General features: G+C 34.9%; 2 protein-coding genes across 4 annotated transcripts; one reads left to right on the forward strand and one right to left on the reverse strand.

Annotated features, from left to right (window-relative positions):
- Nucleotides 1-252: 252 nt before the first annotated feature.
- LOC111600344 (kinesin-like protein KIF14) lies at nt 253-19,983 on the reverse strand. The gene is made up of 3 exons (XM_023316408.2): nt 18,960-19,983; nt 18,305-18,901; nt 253-2,249 (listed from the first exon to the last, which is right to left on the reverse strand). Exons 1-3 carry the CDS (start codon nt 19,785-19,787, stop codon nt 309-311), a joined length of 3,366 nt encoding a protein of 1,121 aa, XP_023172176.2. The 5' UTR covers nt 19,788-19,983; the 3' UTR covers nt 253-308.
- LOC111600345 lies at nt 5,182-14,727 on the forward strand. Of its 3 annotated transcripts, none has more exons than XM_023316409.2 (2): nt 5,182-5,503; nt 7,087-7,681. In XM_023316409.2, the coding sequence occupies exons 1-2, from the start codon at nt 5,341-5,343 to the stop codon at nt 7,326-7,328; spliced, it is 405 nt and encodes a 134-aa protein (XP_023172177.1). In that variant the 5' UTR covers nt 5,182-5,340; the 3' UTR covers nt 7,329-7,681. The 3 variants fall into 3 exon arrangements, with proteins under 3 accessions (XP_023172177.1, XP_023172179.2, XP_023172178.2); XM_023316411.2 differs by lacking the exon at nt 7,087-7,681 and adding an exon at nt 14,516-14,727 and having other exon boundaries at nt 5,263-5,503; XM_023316410.2 differs by lacking the exons at nt 5,182-5,503; nt 7,087-7,681 and adding exons at nt 12,900-13,102; nt 14,516-14,714.
- Nucleotides 19,984-20,234: the final 251 nt, after the last annotated feature.

Below are 20,234 nucleotides of genomic sequence, written 5' to 3' on the forward strand. Positions count from 1 at the left end.
GATAAGTTTGGCATTTTTTAGCACAAACTTACATTTGAATCGAAACACTCATTTTTTAGACTAAGATATCTTGAATAAAAATATATCTTGAGCTAGAAAACTGTTTCACCATTTCCTTTCTAATAACAAATCAAAAAATAAGTAAATGTATAAATAGTACATTTATAAATATATTTTTTATTTATATTTTAAAAACCAATAAAAACAAATACATAAAATTGCAGTAAAAATCATATATGCATATAGGGCATATATGATGTTATATGGTATAGGTATATATAGCTATTAAATTTATACAACTATTATCGTCAATCGATTAGAAAACGCACAGCTTTCTGCGCTTTGGTTGGGGAACTAACCTCACTTGGCATAATTCCCAGACAGCTGTGCATGCCCAGAAGCACGCTGTCCAACCTATTGAGAGCATCCTGTAACTGATCAGCCTGGCAGCCAGCATCTGATTGATTCTCACGCTCCTGCTGCGCCTGATCACAAAGACGGCGCAGCCGTTGCGCCGAGCGCTGCATCAGCTGCAGCTCATGCTGTGCCAGCTGGGATAAATTGGAGAAACTACTGGCCGGCTGCTGTTGCTGCAGTTGCTCCTCCAAATCGTAGGTGAGCAGACGCTTGGTATAAAGTGCCAGCTTGCTGCTGGGAGAATTGCTAGCCGGTGTCTTGGCCGTCGGCGTAGAGCTATGCTGCGGTGTATTATTTGCGCTGAGCAGACGCTTGAATGGCTGCTTCAGCAGCGCATCCTTCATGGCACTCAGATTCAGGGCAATGCGACTGGAATTGTGTGTATCATTTAAAGTTTCATTGAGTGCCGCATCCATGGGCTCCCAATCAACCTCGACGCTTTCGAATACGTTGCATTCACGGCTGGGCGGCGCATCGCGTTGCAAGTCTAGCCAAACCGTCAGACGCGCTATTGGCCATTCGGCCTTCAAGGAGCGTTGCTTGTCCACAATAAGGATAACAGTGCGCAACATTCCGAACTCATCCGGCGTCTGTGCCTGACGGAACTCTAGATGCTGCAGCCCCAGCTGGCGACAGCGTTGAGTCGCCTCCTTAACCATCAGCTGTGTCTTGTGTAGACTCTCCTCGCTGGGATTCAACATGATGCGCTGTATATCCTCCAGCAGCGTAGACTTTTGCGCTGGGGTTGTCGTCAGGTCGTAACTGGGCGTTGACTGCTTCAGCTGCTGCTGAGCCAACGCTTGGCGTTCGGTTTCAAGCATTTCGCTGTTGCACTTGTACTTGAACTGCTCCAGTTCGAGGCACTGCAGCCGCTCCTCAAAGTCACGCGCATGCTGCACCCGTTCCTGCTCGATCCGTGTTAGGGCTGCCCGCTTTTCGGCCTCCAGTTCGTTGCGCAACTGTTGCTCCTGCTTTTGCAGAATCTCTTGATGCGCCAGCTGAAAGTCCACATGAAGCTGCTCCACCTTGCCACGCTGACTGCAAAACGGATTCGATATTCGAAAATAATGCGAGCCGCCAATGACCAAACGATCACCATGGTAGAGAGGGCGCCTCTGCTGAAGCAGCTCGCCATTCACATAGGTCTCGAAATCTTCACTGCCAGGACTCACATACAGTCGACCGGAGCGTTCGTGCTCAATGCTGCAGTGCTGCAGTGCTACCAATGGACCGTCCAGCACAATGTCTGGCAAAGAGTTCCCCGGCGCACCTGGCGAGCGACCACGTCCTATCCGAACAATGCCAGGTGGCAATAGATAAAAGAGTGTGCCACTTAGCATGGGATCGTCGGTAAGATTCACTAAGCATGCTTGCTTCTGTTCGGCGGTTAGCTCCAGTGCGAGTCCCTTGCGCTTGAGCAGCCGCAGCTCGGACTTACGCTGATCCTCAGCCTCTTTTAGCTTCTCCATCCATGATTTTTGAGCACGACTTAGCTCACGTTCTCGCTCCGCCAACTGCTGACGCAGTGCCTCCACTTCGCTGTCATCAACGGAAGTCTCAATTATGATTTTCCGTGGCGCCGGAGGATTATTGTTGTTGGCCGAGAGACGTCTTTGTCGTTCATATTCGTTGCGCAACGATTTCAAGCGATCCACCTCGGCACGCAGATCCCGAATGATCTTGTCATGCGGCGATTCATTCACCTTCACCCGATTCACTATAGAACGCGCCTTGCATGCATAGCGTAGTGTCGCTAGAGTCTCGTCCGCATGCAGGCTCGCTGGTGAAATGGTGGCCAGCATCACGGTCTTCGAATTCCCACCCAGATTTTCCTGTAGAGAAACAGAAAAGGAAAAACTGTTAATCATAACTGGTTCTTACGGTTAAAAATATAAAAACCAATTTATTAATTTGACGTTCAAAGCCAAAGCTTACTTAACCGCATATTTTTAAAGGATAAATGTCAAGATATTTTTTAAGTTTTTCAACACTGATTGCGATAACCAATTATTCGATAAGAGAATGCAAAATGGCTTTTCAGAAATCCGTCACAAGGTTCACTTCATTAAATGTTCAGAAACAATTTAAATGATTAACTACACTTGGACATATATGTGCACAAAAATACATATGTATGTATATAAAACCACTTATAATAACAAATGAGTAAATGTATATGTAAATATAATTAAGCGCATATGCATATGTAAATGTATGTATGTACGTATGTATGTATGTATGTACATACTTCATTTGCTCGCGTCTATCATATGAATTTTCCACATGCCTAGGTAGTCTTAGCTAAAGAATTATGACCTCCAAAGATAAGGGCTTATCAGTGTCGGCAAGGGAGTCGCTTTGACAAACTTTAAACTGACAAGGTATGAAGACAGAGGCAACGGCAACCGTTAACCGTTATCGATGCTTGCAAAGAAGAGCGAGAAAGCTAACTTGTTAGTTGTGTCAACAGTATATATATATATATATATATATATATATATATATATATATATATATATATATATATATATATATACGTATGTATGTATATAAATATAAATGCACATATGTATATTTTTGTGTATATTTATATTTGCCTGCGTGTGTAATTGACACTTGTTTGCTTAGCTCTCTGATATGCATGTTACCATTGCTAGGATAGAAAAGAAAAGAGAGGTAGAGTGAAAGAGCATGATAATCAAGAGAGTTTATGTTTGCATAAACTGCGCAGCAGCAGACGCGACGTGGGCGTGGGCATTTGCGAATGAACAGCGCCGAAAACGATTGACATTGTGTGGTCGCGTATGTACAGTGAGTCGCAAGCACTCAAACCTAATGCAAAAATAATTGAAAGGGTTTTGAAACTTTTAGAGGCAAAGTGCAAATTTAAATAAATTTTTAGCGAAGGGCAATACAACATATTTTTGAATATATAATATATATTAACCTTCGAGTGGCCTCAAAGGTGCCAAACATCTAAGGGGCCGGTCTAGACATGTTTTTACTTGGACCACGCGAGCATTGCCTGCGGATTGAGTAGGTGCCACCCCAGACATTGTCACCAAATATATCATTAATGTGTCATGGCTCTGTGGTTAGTTAGCCAGTTTATTCCATATAAATATTGCACTTTTGAATATATTTTTGTCTCAAAACCTGTTATTGAGGAATACTCTCGCTATATATAGCTTCTTGTATTTGAAAACGAATGCCCGCCCACTTCTAGAAGCATGTCACGACATCGCACACTGAAAGTCGTGTGCACAAAATACTTAAACCACAAAAACTCGCTAAAATACGATTTGTACAATCAAAACAGCAAACAACTTGATTAAGATACCTTTGTATGACGTAGGTAGATCAATTAACACAAGCTGAACGCAAATTAAATCGATATTTAACCTTTATTGAAGACAAAAGTTTCCAATCTTTAATTCTACACATTAACCTATCGAATTGACGCCATTATATACCAAACAGTTAATTCAGAATGTCTGTCTAAGCGCCCAACCACAAAGCCAAAAAGATGTCTGCGACCTAATTTACTCATCCACCTCATATAAAATTTATAACTTCATTGACAAAGCATGGGAAAAATGTCTTGCTTAGTAACAAAATTTCACGCAATATATTAACCTTTCGTTATATAGCGCAAAGTCGGCATACAGTCTAGACGTCGATTAGCAAACCTATGGCAACACTTGCCTCGAGTTATCTGAAGAAAAGTACCTCCAAAATTTGAAGCTTAAGTATAGTTATATGATATCAAATTTGCTTAAGGTGACAATTTTTAAAATCAGCCATTTGTTTTAGCAACTTAACGCTAACAAGAAAAACTTCCGACGTCAGTATTATAGTATTCAATATTTTCCATGCCACAAACAAATTAACACGTATTAACTGTTTTTGGCTGAAATACAGATGATTCATATGGAAAATTAACTAATCGTTTCAAAAACATTTAATTTACGCTTCAGTTACGAGTTTTGTTCGTTAAATATATATAATTTTAAAAAATAAGATTTTAACCACTGTGCCGACTCTCGCGTGAGTTGGAAAGAAATGGCAGTATGAGCTATAGCAGCAGGAACAGCATGTGTTAAAGCTTTAGGGAAAGCACGAGATGTCTAAGAAACAAAGACGTTTGTAAGTTTTTATTCGAGGCACGACCTTCAGATACTACGCACAAAGTCTTAAACAATAAGTATGACACATAGACAAAATGCTATTGCGAAACAAAAAATAATTGATACCAATTTTTTTTTTTTTGATAATGATAAAATAAAATCGGTGCGCAATAAATTCTATGGACAAGTCCCTTTGCATGTTACATAAACATATTTAACTAATATACCCACTTATATACGTACAACAATCAGCCATAGAAGTAAAGTAAGCAAACAAAGCGACGGATAAAGCAAAAACACTGCTACGCGTCGCGAAACGAGACACGACGACGACGAAAACAACACACGAATCGAATAGACGCGCGAGGGCTACAAAAATGCAGTAATATGGCGTTCGGCTTTCAGTTTCAGTTTTGAACTGACGACGTTAAGAGCATAAAAAAGAGTTCTCCGTACTTTAGTACAAGCACAGTGCATTTAAAATCAATGCATATATAAACTGGTTCTATACCTTGACTTGGTATGAAGAAGTGAATATTAAAAAAAAATAACAATTCGCGTTATTTGATATACAACGTAAAGCGCTTACGTGAATAACAAGAGTTCATTGCACGTTTAAAAAAGAAACACATAAAGACAACAAAAAGGCAAAGTGAAACGACCTCGCACAAAGTACGCGCGCAAAAGCAACAATAAAACAGAACTAAACCTCAAATACAACAAGCACAGCCCACACATTAGCAGTGCAACCTACATAATCCGCCTTTCTAAAAAATCTACAACAAACACTACAAATATGGACGTTTGGGGCGTATTTGTTGGCGATTCGACGCTTTCCTATGGAGGCTCGATGCGCAACAACTATTACCGTGACTACGAGCAGTTCCCGTATGGCACGTTGGAACACGCAAGCAGTGCCAGCGCATATCCGGCCAAGGACTCCTACAGTCGAGTGCAAGGTAATTTGAACAATAAATAATCACAAAGCGCAAAATAATAGCTAATGCTCATCAACAAATACTATTCATGCGTCTGTTGCGTCTGCCTACAATGCAGCGTCTGTCAGACTGCATACAACATTTATGTATGTCATGACATTCAGCTTTTGTCTCTAGCGGGGCACAACCTGTTCTTATGTATGTGGGATGTAGTAAAAAGCGTTAATTGCAAAAATACGCACTGTATAACATACAAAAAAAGCATATTTATGTATATACAGATGTACATACATGTGCTACATACAGTCGCTTATTTGCTGTTTATTGTGAGTGCCCGCATTATGTGTTGTTTTTGCAAGAATTTAAAAATAGCCGCAATATTCTGTGCACTGCACATATGTATGTGTGTGTATGTATAACACGCCTTAATTTGCGCACATGCGAAGACGTCTATGCGTGCATGTGTACTCGTATAAGGAAATTGGGCAGTCACAGGGTGCCGAACGCATTACATTTATAACACTTATCTTATCATGTGTCACATGCATTCATTTCTGTTTGCGCACATTTGTAATCGTTGTTTACTTTCGTTTTATATATAAAAGCATTTTGCACGTGAGAAACTTAAGTACGGCCATTTAATATTATAAAAATAAAATAAATAAAAAATGATACTTTACACATTGATAGTTTTTGTATGTTAAATGACTGAGTCCATTCGAGCTGGTTAAAGTTATTTCCTTACGAGACTTTTTAAGTGCAAAAAAAAAATACAATTAAGGAGTACAATAAAAAGCTTAACAAAAGAATTTATATAAAGCATTAATTTGCAATGCAAAAGACACCAAGAGTCCGGTTAACTGAGCTGGAACTGGAACCACTGTGCTGACTGTACCCCTCGACTTTAAAAAGCCAAGCAGGTGTTTGAGTCCAAAACAAGAAAACATGGCATACAAAATTGCGGCGCAATAAACTCATATATGTATGTGCATGCTATTTAAGCCAACAAGCCCAAAAAAAGAAGTATATTCATACATATATACGCATGATTAATTTATGCATTACTGCAACGCAATTGTAATTTATATAGATTATAGGAAATTTAATGCGTTATTCTCAGATAAGTCAAGGTTGCTTATCAAACATTTAACGAGAACAATCGCTAAAAATGCTTCTATATATAGACCGGCACCGCTTTAATCAATGAAAAACAATCTATAAATATAGGTAGATATGTATGTCCGTCAGAGCTCAATTGGCTGTAGCTTAATCAACAGCGGCTTGCCCATTGAGCACCCTGTGCCAACACACATGTCACAGGGTCAATCAAAACAACAGTAAAAGCTTGCCGCTGCGTGACGTTGAAGCGTGACGTCACGTAAGCAGCAGCTGAAAAAGGGCAAAGTGTGCGAGCACGCACGTAGGCCAATAAGAGACGAAGAGAACGAAAAAGAGAGCGCGTGATTTTTTATGTGTATTATGTGTATGCTTGTATGTATTAGTATGTCAACAACAACCTCGCTCTGCGTAAACATATTAAGTAATCGTCGATTTGAATAGATCTTCTCAATTAACCAGCTGTCAACTTTTTTTTGTATTTACAGAAAAATGCAAACAATTGAAATCGGAGAAGCAGCTGCGCAAGGATTGCCCATTCTGCAAAGAACATAAGAAGCGGCCATTGATCAACTATATGCGCAAACGTGAATCACGTAAACATCACGAGAGCATTTGCGAGGATGAAGAGGAGATGCACGAGCACGAGCTTGAGCACGAGCACGAAGTGCAGCACCAAATGGCAAATCTGACGACTGTTGTGCCAACGCAGCAGAGCTGCAAGGTTTAAACAGCAGCAGCAGCTGTAGTCAGGTTTAAGAGGAGAGACAGACAGGTGGCAAAATTAAGCCAAAAAAAAGAAAAACAACAGCAGCAGCAATTCACAATGCCATATATAGTTAGATAAAGACAACAAAACAAACAAAAACAAAAAAAAATGGAAAAAGAAGCATTGTAAAAGATGCGTAATGCGCCTGCTGGGCAGACAGCGCAAGTGAGAGCGAGACAACTACAATAATCTAATGCAACTGTACCTACACTAACAATTGCGTGCATTTCCGACTATGACGTAACACTACCATTTACAAATAGCAGCAGCAACAACAACCACAACTACAGCAGCAAATATGAAAACAAAAACAAGCAACAGCCAGAACTTATTGTAGTTTTCTGTTTTGCTGTTTAACTTGATAACAATTTATTATACAAACAAGCCGTTTACTATTTCTTTACAACCTTTTGTTTATTTTTACTTTATGCGGAAGCATAAAAAATGAACGTAATAATTTAATTGACATACAATACAATAGCCGTCGCCCCGCTTGGCTCAACCCAAGTGAACTGCGGCAGCAGCAAAAAACAAAAACGGAACGAGGGAAGCAAAATCGCCAGATATACCAGAAATATTTTTCTATTTTGCGTACGAGACTGAGTAAAAAAATTGAAATATTGAAGCAAGTGTTTTTTATATACAAAAGAAAATTCTTGAGAGAGAAAGGAAAAACAATTGTTTTCAGTTTCTACACCCTGAAAATTGGGCAAAAATTGATACATTATTTACAGGAAAATTATATTTAAAAAGCTTCATTGGCGCCAAAAAATATTTAGTATTTTCTTCCTACAAGCGTTTAGCTATATATATCTATATATATAGTTTTGACCCAGACTTATATATATCCTTGTCTATATTAGACATCCTAATGTTAAAAAAAAAAAACAAAACGATTCCCCTCGCCAGCAACAAAATGTGCACAGTTAAAAGAAAAGAAAATTTATAAATTATATATAAAAATGGGCTTAAATTCAAAATATAATTATTACAGCTACAGAGTTTGAAATTTATGGTTAAAAGCGTTACAATCGTTGAAGAATTTAATACATGTTATTGAATTGATTTTATTAAACATTTTTTATAAGCAATTCAACAAATATATATTTATTATTAACTGTGCAGCTAACATGGACAAAAAGATATTAAAAAAAAAATATATATATATAAATAATGCAAACGAAAATTTAAAGATATTTATACTATTGTTAAAATTTAAAAGAAAAACAAAACATTTAGCTTGCGGGTATCGAGAAAATTTTTGCAATTTAAAATTGATTATATTAATGTATTTATTTTTAAGTTTAATATATTTGAAAAAAAAAAAAAGAAAAAACCACAAACTTTCTAAATATATAAAAAACAATAAATAAATTATGTTATTGGTATTTATAAAATGAAAACAACTAAATGGAATTTTTATTTTGGATGAACAGCTAAAGAAAGAAGAAAACTAAAAAAATGAAAAGGGGAAAAATGGTTTCTTTGGAATTTGTTAAGAGTTGCGGAATTACGTGCAGCTACGAAAGCTGTCATCAAGCTGAGTTAAGAGAACTTTTTCTTTATGTTTATAGAAGGATATGTAGGAAGGATATGTAGTATGTATAGAAGGATACGTAGTAGGAACTACACAAAATGATTAAACCAAGCTTTAAACTTATTTTTATATGGACTTGATAATAAAAAATATCAAAATTTAATTTAGCTCAAAAGATAAAATGAAAAACGTTAATAAAAGGCTAAAGTTTTAGGTTTATAATAATTTTGAGAAGTTGTTCCTGCAAACATGAATATATTAAACACATATCTATTGTGTGTGATCTTAAACGAATGAGCTCTTTAAACTGATTCATATGAACAATAATAAAGTATATATAAAGATAAAAACATCGCTAAGATCTAGATGGGAAGTCCCCGTTTAGAAACACATACCGCATAGTTTTCTGTTTCTTTCACATATTGGTTATATTTGCAATTGAGCTTCAACTTCAAGAATTTTGTAAACAAAATCAAAATCAAAATTGTATAAAGCACACATGAAAGTGTATGCAAAAGAGAGACGCTAGAGACTAGCTCTACAGACCTAAGAGATATGACTTAAAAACTGAACTTCGATAACGTTTTCAATCGATTACATTGAAACGTAAAAAGTTATCGTTTATTTGAAACAAAATCGATCTGTATGTGCTACATGTAGACCAACGTAAATTCCAAGTCTCTAAGTTCTGAATGGGACGACGGATGGGCAAACGGACAGAGCTGGATCCATGCAGCTCGTATTCCTGATCAAGAGCTTACACAAGTCATAGGGTTCGTTACGCTTGCTTCTCACTAGTACATTCATTTTAAAAAACTATTATACCATAAATTAACATTGTGAGTGGGTTCTGGTTTTATACAATTAAATTTAAATATCTTAGGATCGTGCCACTTACAAGTTATTTGTATTGCTTTATAACGAGTAATGAAACATATACAAATATGTGTTAGAGTTTGTTATATATTATAGGAAATATTTGTAATATAGAAATTTTATCACGTACTATATATTAAAAATATAAATATATATATACTTTTTTTTATAAAGATGTAGTCATCATCAGCACAGTATGCCCTTACTCATTTGTGCATTCAGCTTTTTCTATACAACAGATTGCTTGAAAGCAAGAGCATTAGCGTTGTTATCTGCTACAAATCGTCATACAGATCATGAATATATATGTATACAGGAAGTACTCCATTTAAACAAAAAATACCTGAGGCAATGCGTCAAACTGCATGTGACGCACATATTTTGTCTGGTTTAAACGGACGATTTATATATATATATATCTGCACAGAAACAGCCAAAAGACAGATGAAAATTGGATGTGTAATACCCTAGAAAGGTTCGAAATAAGATGATTAATAGTGCGCAATTTGAGCACTAATTAAATTTAATTTAATTGGCAAATCGAGTCTGTTGAGTCGAGTAGATTGCATCAGCTAAATCTTGCTCATACTTAAAACCGCTAAACTGAAAGATGATTTGGTTTTTATACTCGCTCACGTTGTCAAAGAGAGTATATTAATGTTTGTGGAATGTTTGTCAACTTACATATTTAATATATGTATGAATATACTAAGCTTTCAGACTTTTTGAATACCCCTACTGGATGTGCTGCAAATCATGAATTTCTATATATTTTACTATTATCTGTGAGTTTATTGAAAAATTTTGGTATTTGAAATATATTATGGGTTATGCCAAGATAAACATATATAGGCATGGTATATATAGGCCTTTCAAATGGGGTAAAATTATAGCCAATTACGTAACTGTTGACCTCTTCTGTACACTCATGAAATAATGTTAAGTCTATTACTCTTGAGAGCGTGACGAATCGAAGATTCCGATATAAAATTTAGATGAAATCTTATACTATATAACATAAATCTTACTAAAAACTCGAGATATAACACCTACATTATATTTATTCATATAAGATAATTCATAACAGTTATCCTGAATTAAAAATACCAAAATTGGCCAAGAAAGTTAATGTTAAGCCGCCCTATAAGCTGAGGATCACTAAGTGGATTATGGATTATTGCTCTACACTCAACTTCGGCTAATGCCGCAAATATCATTATTTTTCCTGCCTTGAGCGAGCATTGGGCAGCCGACTACGCACGGCTTTAAAATTATTTCGAATTTGTATGTTTATTTATTGGAGTTCCCGTGCTTAAGACTCCACGGAAATGTTTTCGTCTCGCACCAGTTTGCTAATGAAAATCGAATTAAAAAGTTTCGTTTGAAGTCTGGCATCCATTTAAGATCATTTTGCTACATTGAGGTCAGCACGGGTGAGGTCAAGCCAAGAGTTGATCCAACTATAGATATAATGGCGTTTTAACTAATTCGACCTGGAACTTGGACCATGAATCGTACTACATGACAGCATCCTATATAATTGAAATTGTCAAAGTTTTCTTTCACTTGTTCCACATGAATTGAATTAAATCAAATTGAATTTCATGAGACTTTTGACACAATTGAAAGAGCTCAATCCAATGAATTTTGATCATATCAGGTCTCAACTACTTGGAACCGCACTTCCAGTACAGTAGAGACTCACAGATTAACTACCCGTGACAACAACAACTTAAGCACACGGGGAAGCCATAGAAAAAATATGCAATTTGTTTATACAATGAATTTGATTCATTTAAAATTCAATGTTAACTAGTTTGTGCATGGGAGCGAATGGGTGGATGTCGAGTGAGAAGGGGGAGAGAATGTGCATAGATAGATATGTATATAGGGTGTGTGTAGTGCCACAGTGAACGGAGGGTAATGAGAATTAGCTCAAAATGGAATATTCTAGAAAAATGATTATATATTTTGAATACTTCAGAAGACTTTTGGAGATATAGCACCAAACCAGAGGCAGATATAAATCAAATTTGGTAAATCAGAGCTTCTAGCTGTAAAGCTGTAGAAGATATTGGCAATTTCAGATTAGCCATCAATAAAGATAACGATATCATAACAGATCTGTTTCTATTACATCAATAGAGGAGATCCAGAGTTACTCAATTATCACATTATAAAGTTTATAGTTTAAGAAAAAAAATATATAGATATAGCTATAGTTTTTTTAACTGAGTAGATATATCCACTATATATAATTTATTTTAGGTTCTCTAGCAAATAATGTATTTACATTCAAATATAGGTAATACTGTAGATCAGTTGTTGTTAGAGAATATAAAGCAAGGTAATACTATATAGTTTGTTAGAGACAATAAACCGCATTACCTGAACTAAACAGGTGCCAAGGGCATAAACAACAAATCATATTACCATATTATCCAAGCTAACTGCATCAATAAAAATCTATATATAACTAACTATTTATTATGTATATACTATATGTATATAGACCATATCTATGCAAGCTATCTAGCTGTTTACTCCATAATAATAATAGTAATCGATATATCTATCTATTATAACTAGTTTATTACAATCTCTCTACATCTATTGCATATTGGACGAGAGTAAGCAGACTTCGGGCCATAGATATATACGTAATTAGCACAAATAAACCAGTTAAGTAGACATCGTCATGGTATAATCATAATATCATGCATGGAAACGTGCCAATATTTTGGATCGTATAGCTAACTTCTCATATGTCGAGATTTTCAATTGTTGCCAATGGCCAAATGTTGTCGTCAAACAGATGGCACGCGTTTTCAATTAGCCAAACTAGTTAAACGAACTAACATAAAAAAATATACAGACTTTTTATATTTTCTAAAAGAAAACAACAAAAGCGCGAACAGTAAATGCCACAGAGGGAGAGCGAGATAGAAAGCCTTGTTTAACACTAATTTACGATAAAAATCAGCGCTTGGGGAAATTTAAAACAAATTCTTGTCGGTTGTGGTTTGTGGGAAAATACATATTGCACACGAAACCAAAACTTTTGGGTGATATAATACAGTACATATAACTAATGAAATTCCATTTAAAACCGAAGCGTCTAAGTTTTGACTGCAGTTTCAATTCAAGTTTGCAATGTGAAAGTCAACTCAAGGAAAACCTATAAAAAATCATTATAAGGGAGTGAATCAGATTAGTCTAGCCATGCTGAAACAACTACTTGACAAGCTGAAAGTCTCCAAGAGTCAAAAATCGAAGAGCAGTCAAACTCATGATATGGGCTTGCTGAAAAAGTCACAGAACTGTAAGTTTTCGCAACTATACGTTAATCCAACAGACTAGAATTCAGCCATAATATATATACACACATATATATAAACGTATTCATGTTAAATCAAACAGGTTAGCGAATATTTACAAATTTTGCATAGTTTTCATGCCTTAAAAATTGCGAAAAAATAAAATCAAGCTATAAATAATATTAACATAAGAGCTTACTGCTAACACGCTGCTTGCGTTTATAGCTGGCTGTTATTGACAGTATTAACATAAGGGCTTAATGTTAAAGCGCTGTCAGGCTGTTATTAACATTATTTAGAGATGCTGTCAAATTTTATAGTGCTTTACTGTGTTCTATTAACTCAGGCTATGTACTCAAAGATCTTAGTTCTAACAAAAATTAAAAATTGCAATGCTTTTAATTTAAAATTAAATTATTAAATGAAGAAAACATTTCATTTACATTGAGCAGGTTAGTAGAAATAATATTGCATAACCCACCTCAAGCAAACAAGAATTGATATTTGAATTTTCTATTGAATAGAAAAAAAATGTATAATCTTGCTTAGCAACTTCAATATATATGTATATTGCTGATAGAAAAAATTACAGAGATTACAATATATATATATATATATACGTGTATATTCCAATCAATCAATCTACTGCAACTATCATCATCTATAATCAATTGTAATTGACTATAAACAAGGCTCCTTAAATAATATGACGTGAGATGTAACGCGCTTACACAAAAGATGTTTACGATGCCATAAAGTATATAGACCGCAGGAATTTAAATATATGGAAGGTTTTGCAGTATTGTATATATAAATATTTATATATATGAAAGGTTTTTGTTGTTTTTTTTTAAATATTATGTTAAAAAGATGTAAAATTTTTTAAATATGGAATATATATGTATATGTAAATGTATTTACATTTTATATATATCTCGTATATCTGCGCGTCATCAAATATTAAATAATAATAATTAAATATTTTTTATGGAATACTTAATAAATACACATATATTTTTATAATGTTCTAAATCTATATTTGTTATAAAATATATACAACATTCTTCTATATAAATTGCGGCAGCCATAAAACGAGAACTAATTCTGAAAAAGTATATAAGCTGTCGATAAGCATTCGTTCTTCAAGCAGAACTCAATGAAAATGGGAGTTCAGAGCATATTGTTGTTGAGCAACTGTATGTAACAGGCAGACTATGGTGCATTGGAATTTCATATTCATGCTCCTAAAATGTCAAGCAAGATCGTATATCAAGTAGCGATTGTTATCTAGTAAGAACAAGTGCAGCAGCAAGAAGTTGAGAATGGTCAGGGTATTTGCTAGTCGAGTACTTTCAAGAAGAACAGCCTTACTTGATTCCTGCCCTCTTAAACTTTATTTTATTATTATTTTTTTACAGGTCATAAGGATGGCAAGCTGATTAAGCACAAGTGTAAATGCGAGCCAACGGCCTGTAAATGTGGCAAGAGGAAGCAGCAACAATACCACAGCATGTTGTTGTCGCAACTGCGACGACGAGGCGCTGATAACTTATCAAGTGTTATATTGTTCTAGTATAAACAAAAAAATAGAAAAAATAAAATAAAAACACTAATAAAAAAACTGAACTAACAGAAAGTCAAATTTAACATGGGCGTGTAAAGGAATATTTTGTGTGTATAAAAATATGCCGGCTTTAGCGACCACAAGCAAATATATATAGTATACAGGTATGGCATATATATATATATATATATATATATACATATACAATACATACATACGCTGGGTACATATTTAGATAACTTGAGTGCTTGCGAGATTACACTTAAGGCTATATTTAAATGGTTGTTATGGCTCCCGACCTCGCTTATCTATAGGGTGCACTGGAAACTTCGACCAAAAGAATATTAAAAAATATATGCACATATATACATAATATAGATAACTAACTTTGATTGCCTGGCCATATCTTAAAGAAGGCAGGGCCGCATTAGATTCGACGTAATCAATGCGCCCGATATGGCGCCATAAATTGTTGATTAGAATTTCAATTTGATTGTGAAGCAATACTCTACTATATACTACAAATCTCGACTACCTATTAATAACACTTACAAGTACCGTTAGCCACCGACAAACTAAATAAATATGGGCATATAGAACTTCACTCCTCAGCTGTACTTGAGATCTAGGCAAATAAATAACTATTTGAAGGGTCTTTTGATGGACTTTGTAATGCCGTTTCTTAAAAGGTTTCGCAACCTTGTAAATGTTTATTGATTTACTCATCGGAATAATACTCTGAGCACTACGTAAATTATTACATTTAGCAATAAACACTTATCATTAGAGAACTCGTGTTAAGTTTTTTAATAAATTAGTGAAAACAAAAAACGGAGAGGAGCGACTTGGGTCGTAATGATATAGTTATTTAAGGGGTAAATGCGTAAAACTTTATATAAAAATTCTATAAAAAGAATTGATGTAATAAGTATTTAAAATAAAAAAATATTAAGTTAATTAATTATTAAAAAAAAAAGTTAATAATTAAGGAATATATATATCTAAAACCAAATCTAATATTTTCAAATCTAAAAAAGTAATTTAGGTAATAAAAACATTAAACGAAATCTTTTAATCGTTAATAGAAAAGAAAAACATAAATAAATGAAAAACTAACCTAATGAATTCGTACAAATATTTAAGAAAATGTTTAAATCAAATAAAAAGAAAACATGTTAAAAAATTTTAAATCTCTAGATACAATTTATAAAAATATTAATATACATTCTTCATAATTTTATTTAAAATTAAAAAATTTTAAAATCTTTGTAAAAAATTTATAAAAATTTTAATAGGCATTTTTGTTTATTTTTTAATTTAATTTTATTTATTTATTTTTATATTAGAGTATGAGCAATACGCTCTTGTTTTTGCGGTAAAACTATATCAATAATCTTACAGCGAGGTCAGTTATAAATTATTTACTTTAGGGGTGTTGAAATAATGAAAAACTTGTAAGTTGTGAAGGTCGGTCAGTTACGTGAGAAATCTCACATATCAAGTCGTTAACGATTAGAGCATACATAAATGTATTTTTTTGCCTTAAATGGAATTTCAATTAAGAAATTCTATAAAAATTTGATAGTATTTGCTGTAACATTATCAATATAAAACTATCATCGCTTTATATGTAACCTGATATTCTCGGTAAAATGTTACAAATGTAGTGATGTAATGCACGTGCACATTCAAGTACTCTCAGGAATTCAGAATTATAAGGAATGTTTTCGTAGCTGCCTTTATCTTTTAGCCAGAAATGCTTACCGTAACGTGGCTTAAGCTTAAGCAACACGTCAATTTTTGTACAAATAAACAACAAATTGCGCATTGACCCAATATATATATATATATATATTAGACAATAAATAATAAAGGTGAGATCATACGAATTTACGATGTAGAACGTTTATGGAAAGCGCAACTCCTTATATATGATGTTTCATACACAATATAAACTTTTGATATTTCCGCTCCTTTCATATCTTTAATTTATATTTAGTTTTATGGTTTGGCTAACTATAAAGATTTCCCCTATCTCTGCTTCTTTTCGTATCTTTATTTAGTTTTATGTATGCAATTTTTTTTTAGGTAAATATTTGATTTAATATGTCTCAGTGCGACAGTTCTTGTGAATAAAATCCCCAAATTAAATGTATAAGACAAGGTTAATATTGATATAAGAAATAAATTTTTCTTTAAATTCTGAATTATAATTTATTTAAAAATTATTTTTAGTTCATAAATAAAAAATGTGAATGCTACAATTTTTTTAAATATTTTAAAACATTTCGTTTTAAGGTGGAGAACTTTCGGCTAGAGCCAATTGATAAATTCTGATTATAAATTTAAAATTAAAGCCTTGCAGTAAATATTTTTTTGTATATATAAAATCACCTTGAAGGCAAAAAGTTGTTTTCAAAACATTTTTGTTTTCCTTTGCAATTGTACTTTGGTATTTTTTATATGCCCGAATAAAAACGATGTGATAAACACTCCAATGAGTCTGGTCTAGAATTTAAATTCGTCTCAAGATAGAGCATTTCAAGTTGGGCAATAAAAAGAGTAATGAACTGGAGCGAGTTGGTAACTAGAATTTGCCATTTCTCTTGCTCAACTACGATTGCATTGCGACTTAGATTTAGTCATATTTAATTTACGCTTTATACTTTTGTTATCTAAATAGTCAATAAATTTGTGCAGAATATCTAATCTATTTATTTTTTAAGGCAAAGACTTTGACTCTATGATTTGATTGCCTTTTTCATAAACTTCCTGCTTCCCATTTTGTTTTTTTTTTTAAATTTAATTATTATTATTTTATATACTTTGATATATCGTTGAAAAAATATTTGAATATTTATATATACTTTGGGATTTGAATAAATAAAAATATAAAAATATTGTTAAAACAAAAAAATCAATTATTTAAGGTAAAATTAATAATTTGCTAAAAAATAAATTTAAAAACTTTATTATTTTTTTTGTTTTCACTTTACTTGTTTATTTTTATTATTTATAAATGATTTGATTACTTTTGTCTTTTATACTGTTTTTTTTTTTGTATAATTTTTTAATTTAATATTTCTGGCTGTTTTTAATTAAATTTAATTTATATTTATTTATAATAATTTTTTATTTAATTTTTATATTTATTTTTTGTTTATTGTTTTTTTTTTTTTAATTTCTTTTATTATAATTATGATTCATTTCTTCCTATTTGCATTAGGCATTTGGCAGCCAAAATATTTGCGCACCTTTAATCATCTATAAATTAAATTCCTAATAAATAATCATCCCCAGCTTGAGTCATAGGAACAAATTAAATAAATATCTTGAAAGATAGCTGACACATGTGTGAACCCAAAAAAAAAAAAAACCAAGAATAAAATATAATCTTCACATTATCTTGAGCATTTGCTCAGATAAGTCGACATTAAGCAATAGACACTATTAGCAAACAGGGCCAACTTGATAGGAAATGCGTTATAAACTCTATTGCTGCAACAGAGGCAGATCAATTTACCAATCGAGAGATTAATGCGCTCGGTCAATGGGGCCAGTTAGATAAGGCATTGAGTAAACCAGAACGAACTATGATAGGCTGATAGAAAATGTATTTTGCAATATGCATTGCTTCACTTACCCGCAGTAGCCAGGTGAGCACACTCTCGCGATAGGGCACAAATGTGCTGGGCGTGGCATTGCCGCCCACCTTGCGTGTATCCGCCAGCGCTGCAATGACTTTGCCCAGCGTTAAGAGACTTTTATTGATGCTAACTCCTTCACGTATCCTTTCGCCATTTGATCCCGAAACACTGATCCGTTCACTGCCCGCCAAGTCGACCAAACTGATTTTGCTGCGACGCGTTTGGCGCAGGGAGACAACGGTGCCGGAGTCTGTATCGGAGGACATGCCATCACTGCCGTCGCTGCTCAAATCTGTGAGATTTAACACAATATTGAAAATGGAATGGGAGCGAGAGCTTTTGTCATTCATGGCCGTTGAGGCGGTGGCACGCTGCGAATTGCCTACAGCAAGCCAGTTGCGCAAAGCCGAATAAGAGTCCACCGAATGTGCGCTAAGATCGACAACATATGGCCCAAAGATTGGATGCTCCCGCACCTTAAGCGCCTGTCGCTGCACGGGCGTCTCTGGCGTGGCGGCCATGGCTTGTTGTACGCTAAGCAGATCATGAATCTTCTCGTTATAAATCTCAAAGTAGCTGACCTCCACCTCCACCTGAAAGGGCACATATATTAGTAAAGTATAGATAAGATATTTAACTTCAGTAAGCAACCTGCAGCTGCTGCTTCACTGCATCGATTCGTCTGAACAACTCGTGGCAGAAACGTGGTATGATGCCCGCCTCCACGTGTGGTGCATTGCCATCGAGTGCCGCATCGTCCAGTCCCTCAATGCCCATCATGCTGTACGATTTTCCCGAACCCGTCTGCCCATAGGCAAACAGACAGGCATTGTAGCCCTCGAAGGCGGTATCAATCAAGGGTTGAGCTGTGCCCGCAAAGACAGCCAACTGATCGGCATAGTTCTTGCGTTCGGGATCACAAGAGTAGTAGACCTGATCGTAGCTAAAGAAATGGGATACGCCAGCCGAGGCATCTGCACTGCTGCCCGCATGAACACTGAGCTCGTTGTTTCCATGAACCTGGACCACATTTGTCACGCTTACGCGCTGGCATTCGGGTGCATTCAATGGGCGCACGCGCACGGCAACAATCATATTACTCTCCTCGGCAATGCTGTGAAATGACTCGGCCATGGCATCCTTATCTTTTGCCTTACTCGCTGACTTTTTGATGTTGCTATTGCTGCTGTGGCTGGGCGTCGTCTTGCGATACAGCGAGGATGGCGTATAGCATGCATTCAGAGACGTTGGCTTTGGTTTCGGCGTTGCAATTCCGCTGCTGAAGGCTGTATTTAACAGTTGGTCTGTGGCCGGCTTCTCGGCACTGCGTTTCGGCGTGCGTGTCAACACTTTGCGACGCAATCCAACTGCAACTGTTGCAGGGGTTTTGGTGGCACTGCCACTGGCACCGAAACTGCCACGCGCACGTGCTTGGAACTGATGTATGCGTTGCTGCACAGGCGTGCTTTTGTTGCTCATTTCACTTATTATATGTAACCACACGCAATAAGACAAATTATTTAAACAAATTAAATTATTGTTACGTTTCGAAAATAGCGCGCGTCGTCGCGTCGTTTGTTGTCAATTTTTTCATACTAGTGATGTGTGAGTATCGATAACAGGCTTCAGGGCTGACAAATACACAAGAAAACATGTGTGTTTTGCAAACAGACATCTGGCAACATCGGCAGTTATTTTTTAAACGCTAATCGAATACGGCTTTGATTACTGAGTACTAGTATCTGGTTATTTTATAATATTATTTCTATTAGTCAATTCAGCATTTAAATTAAATATTGATTTATTTTAATTTTGAGTTATTTTTATAAGTTAAATTGATAACTGATTTGACCGTACTTAAAAGAGAAATATCGGAATATGGTTTTTTGTTTAATAAAATGTATGCAATACAAATGCTTTAAGAAT

Source organism: Drosophila hydei, unplaced genomic scaffold (genome assembly GCF_003285905.1).
Source record: "Drosophila hydei strain 15085-1641.00,03,60 unplaced genomic scaffold, DhydRS2 tig00008124-arrow-arrow-pilon, whole genome shotgun sequence".
In the NCBI taxonomy this organism is placed as follows: Eukaryota; Metazoa; Arthropoda; class Insecta; order Diptera; family Drosophilidae; genus Drosophila; species Drosophila hydei.

Coding starts and splice junctions, on each gene's coding strand:
- LOC111600345 (XM_023316409.2), top strand. CDS start 5,341: ATGGACGTTTGGGGCGTATTTGTTGGCGATTCGACGCTTTCCTATGGA. Junction 5,504..7,086: donor CTCCTACAGTCGAGTGCAAG/GTAATTTGAACA, acceptor TTGTATTTACAG/AAAAATGCAAACAATTGAAA.
- LOC111600344 (XM_023316408.2), bottom strand. CDS start 19,787: ATGAGCAACAAAAGCACGCCTGTGCAGCAACGCATACATCAGTTCCAA. Junction 18,902..18,959: donor CAGTGAAGCAGCAGCTGCAG/GTTGCTTACTGA, acceptor GTGCCCTTTCAG/GTGGAGGTGGAGGTCAGCTA. Junction 2,250..18,304: donor TGCTCACCTGGCTACTGCGG/GTAAGTGAAGCA, acceptor GTTTCTCTACAG/GAAAATCTGGGTGGGAATTC.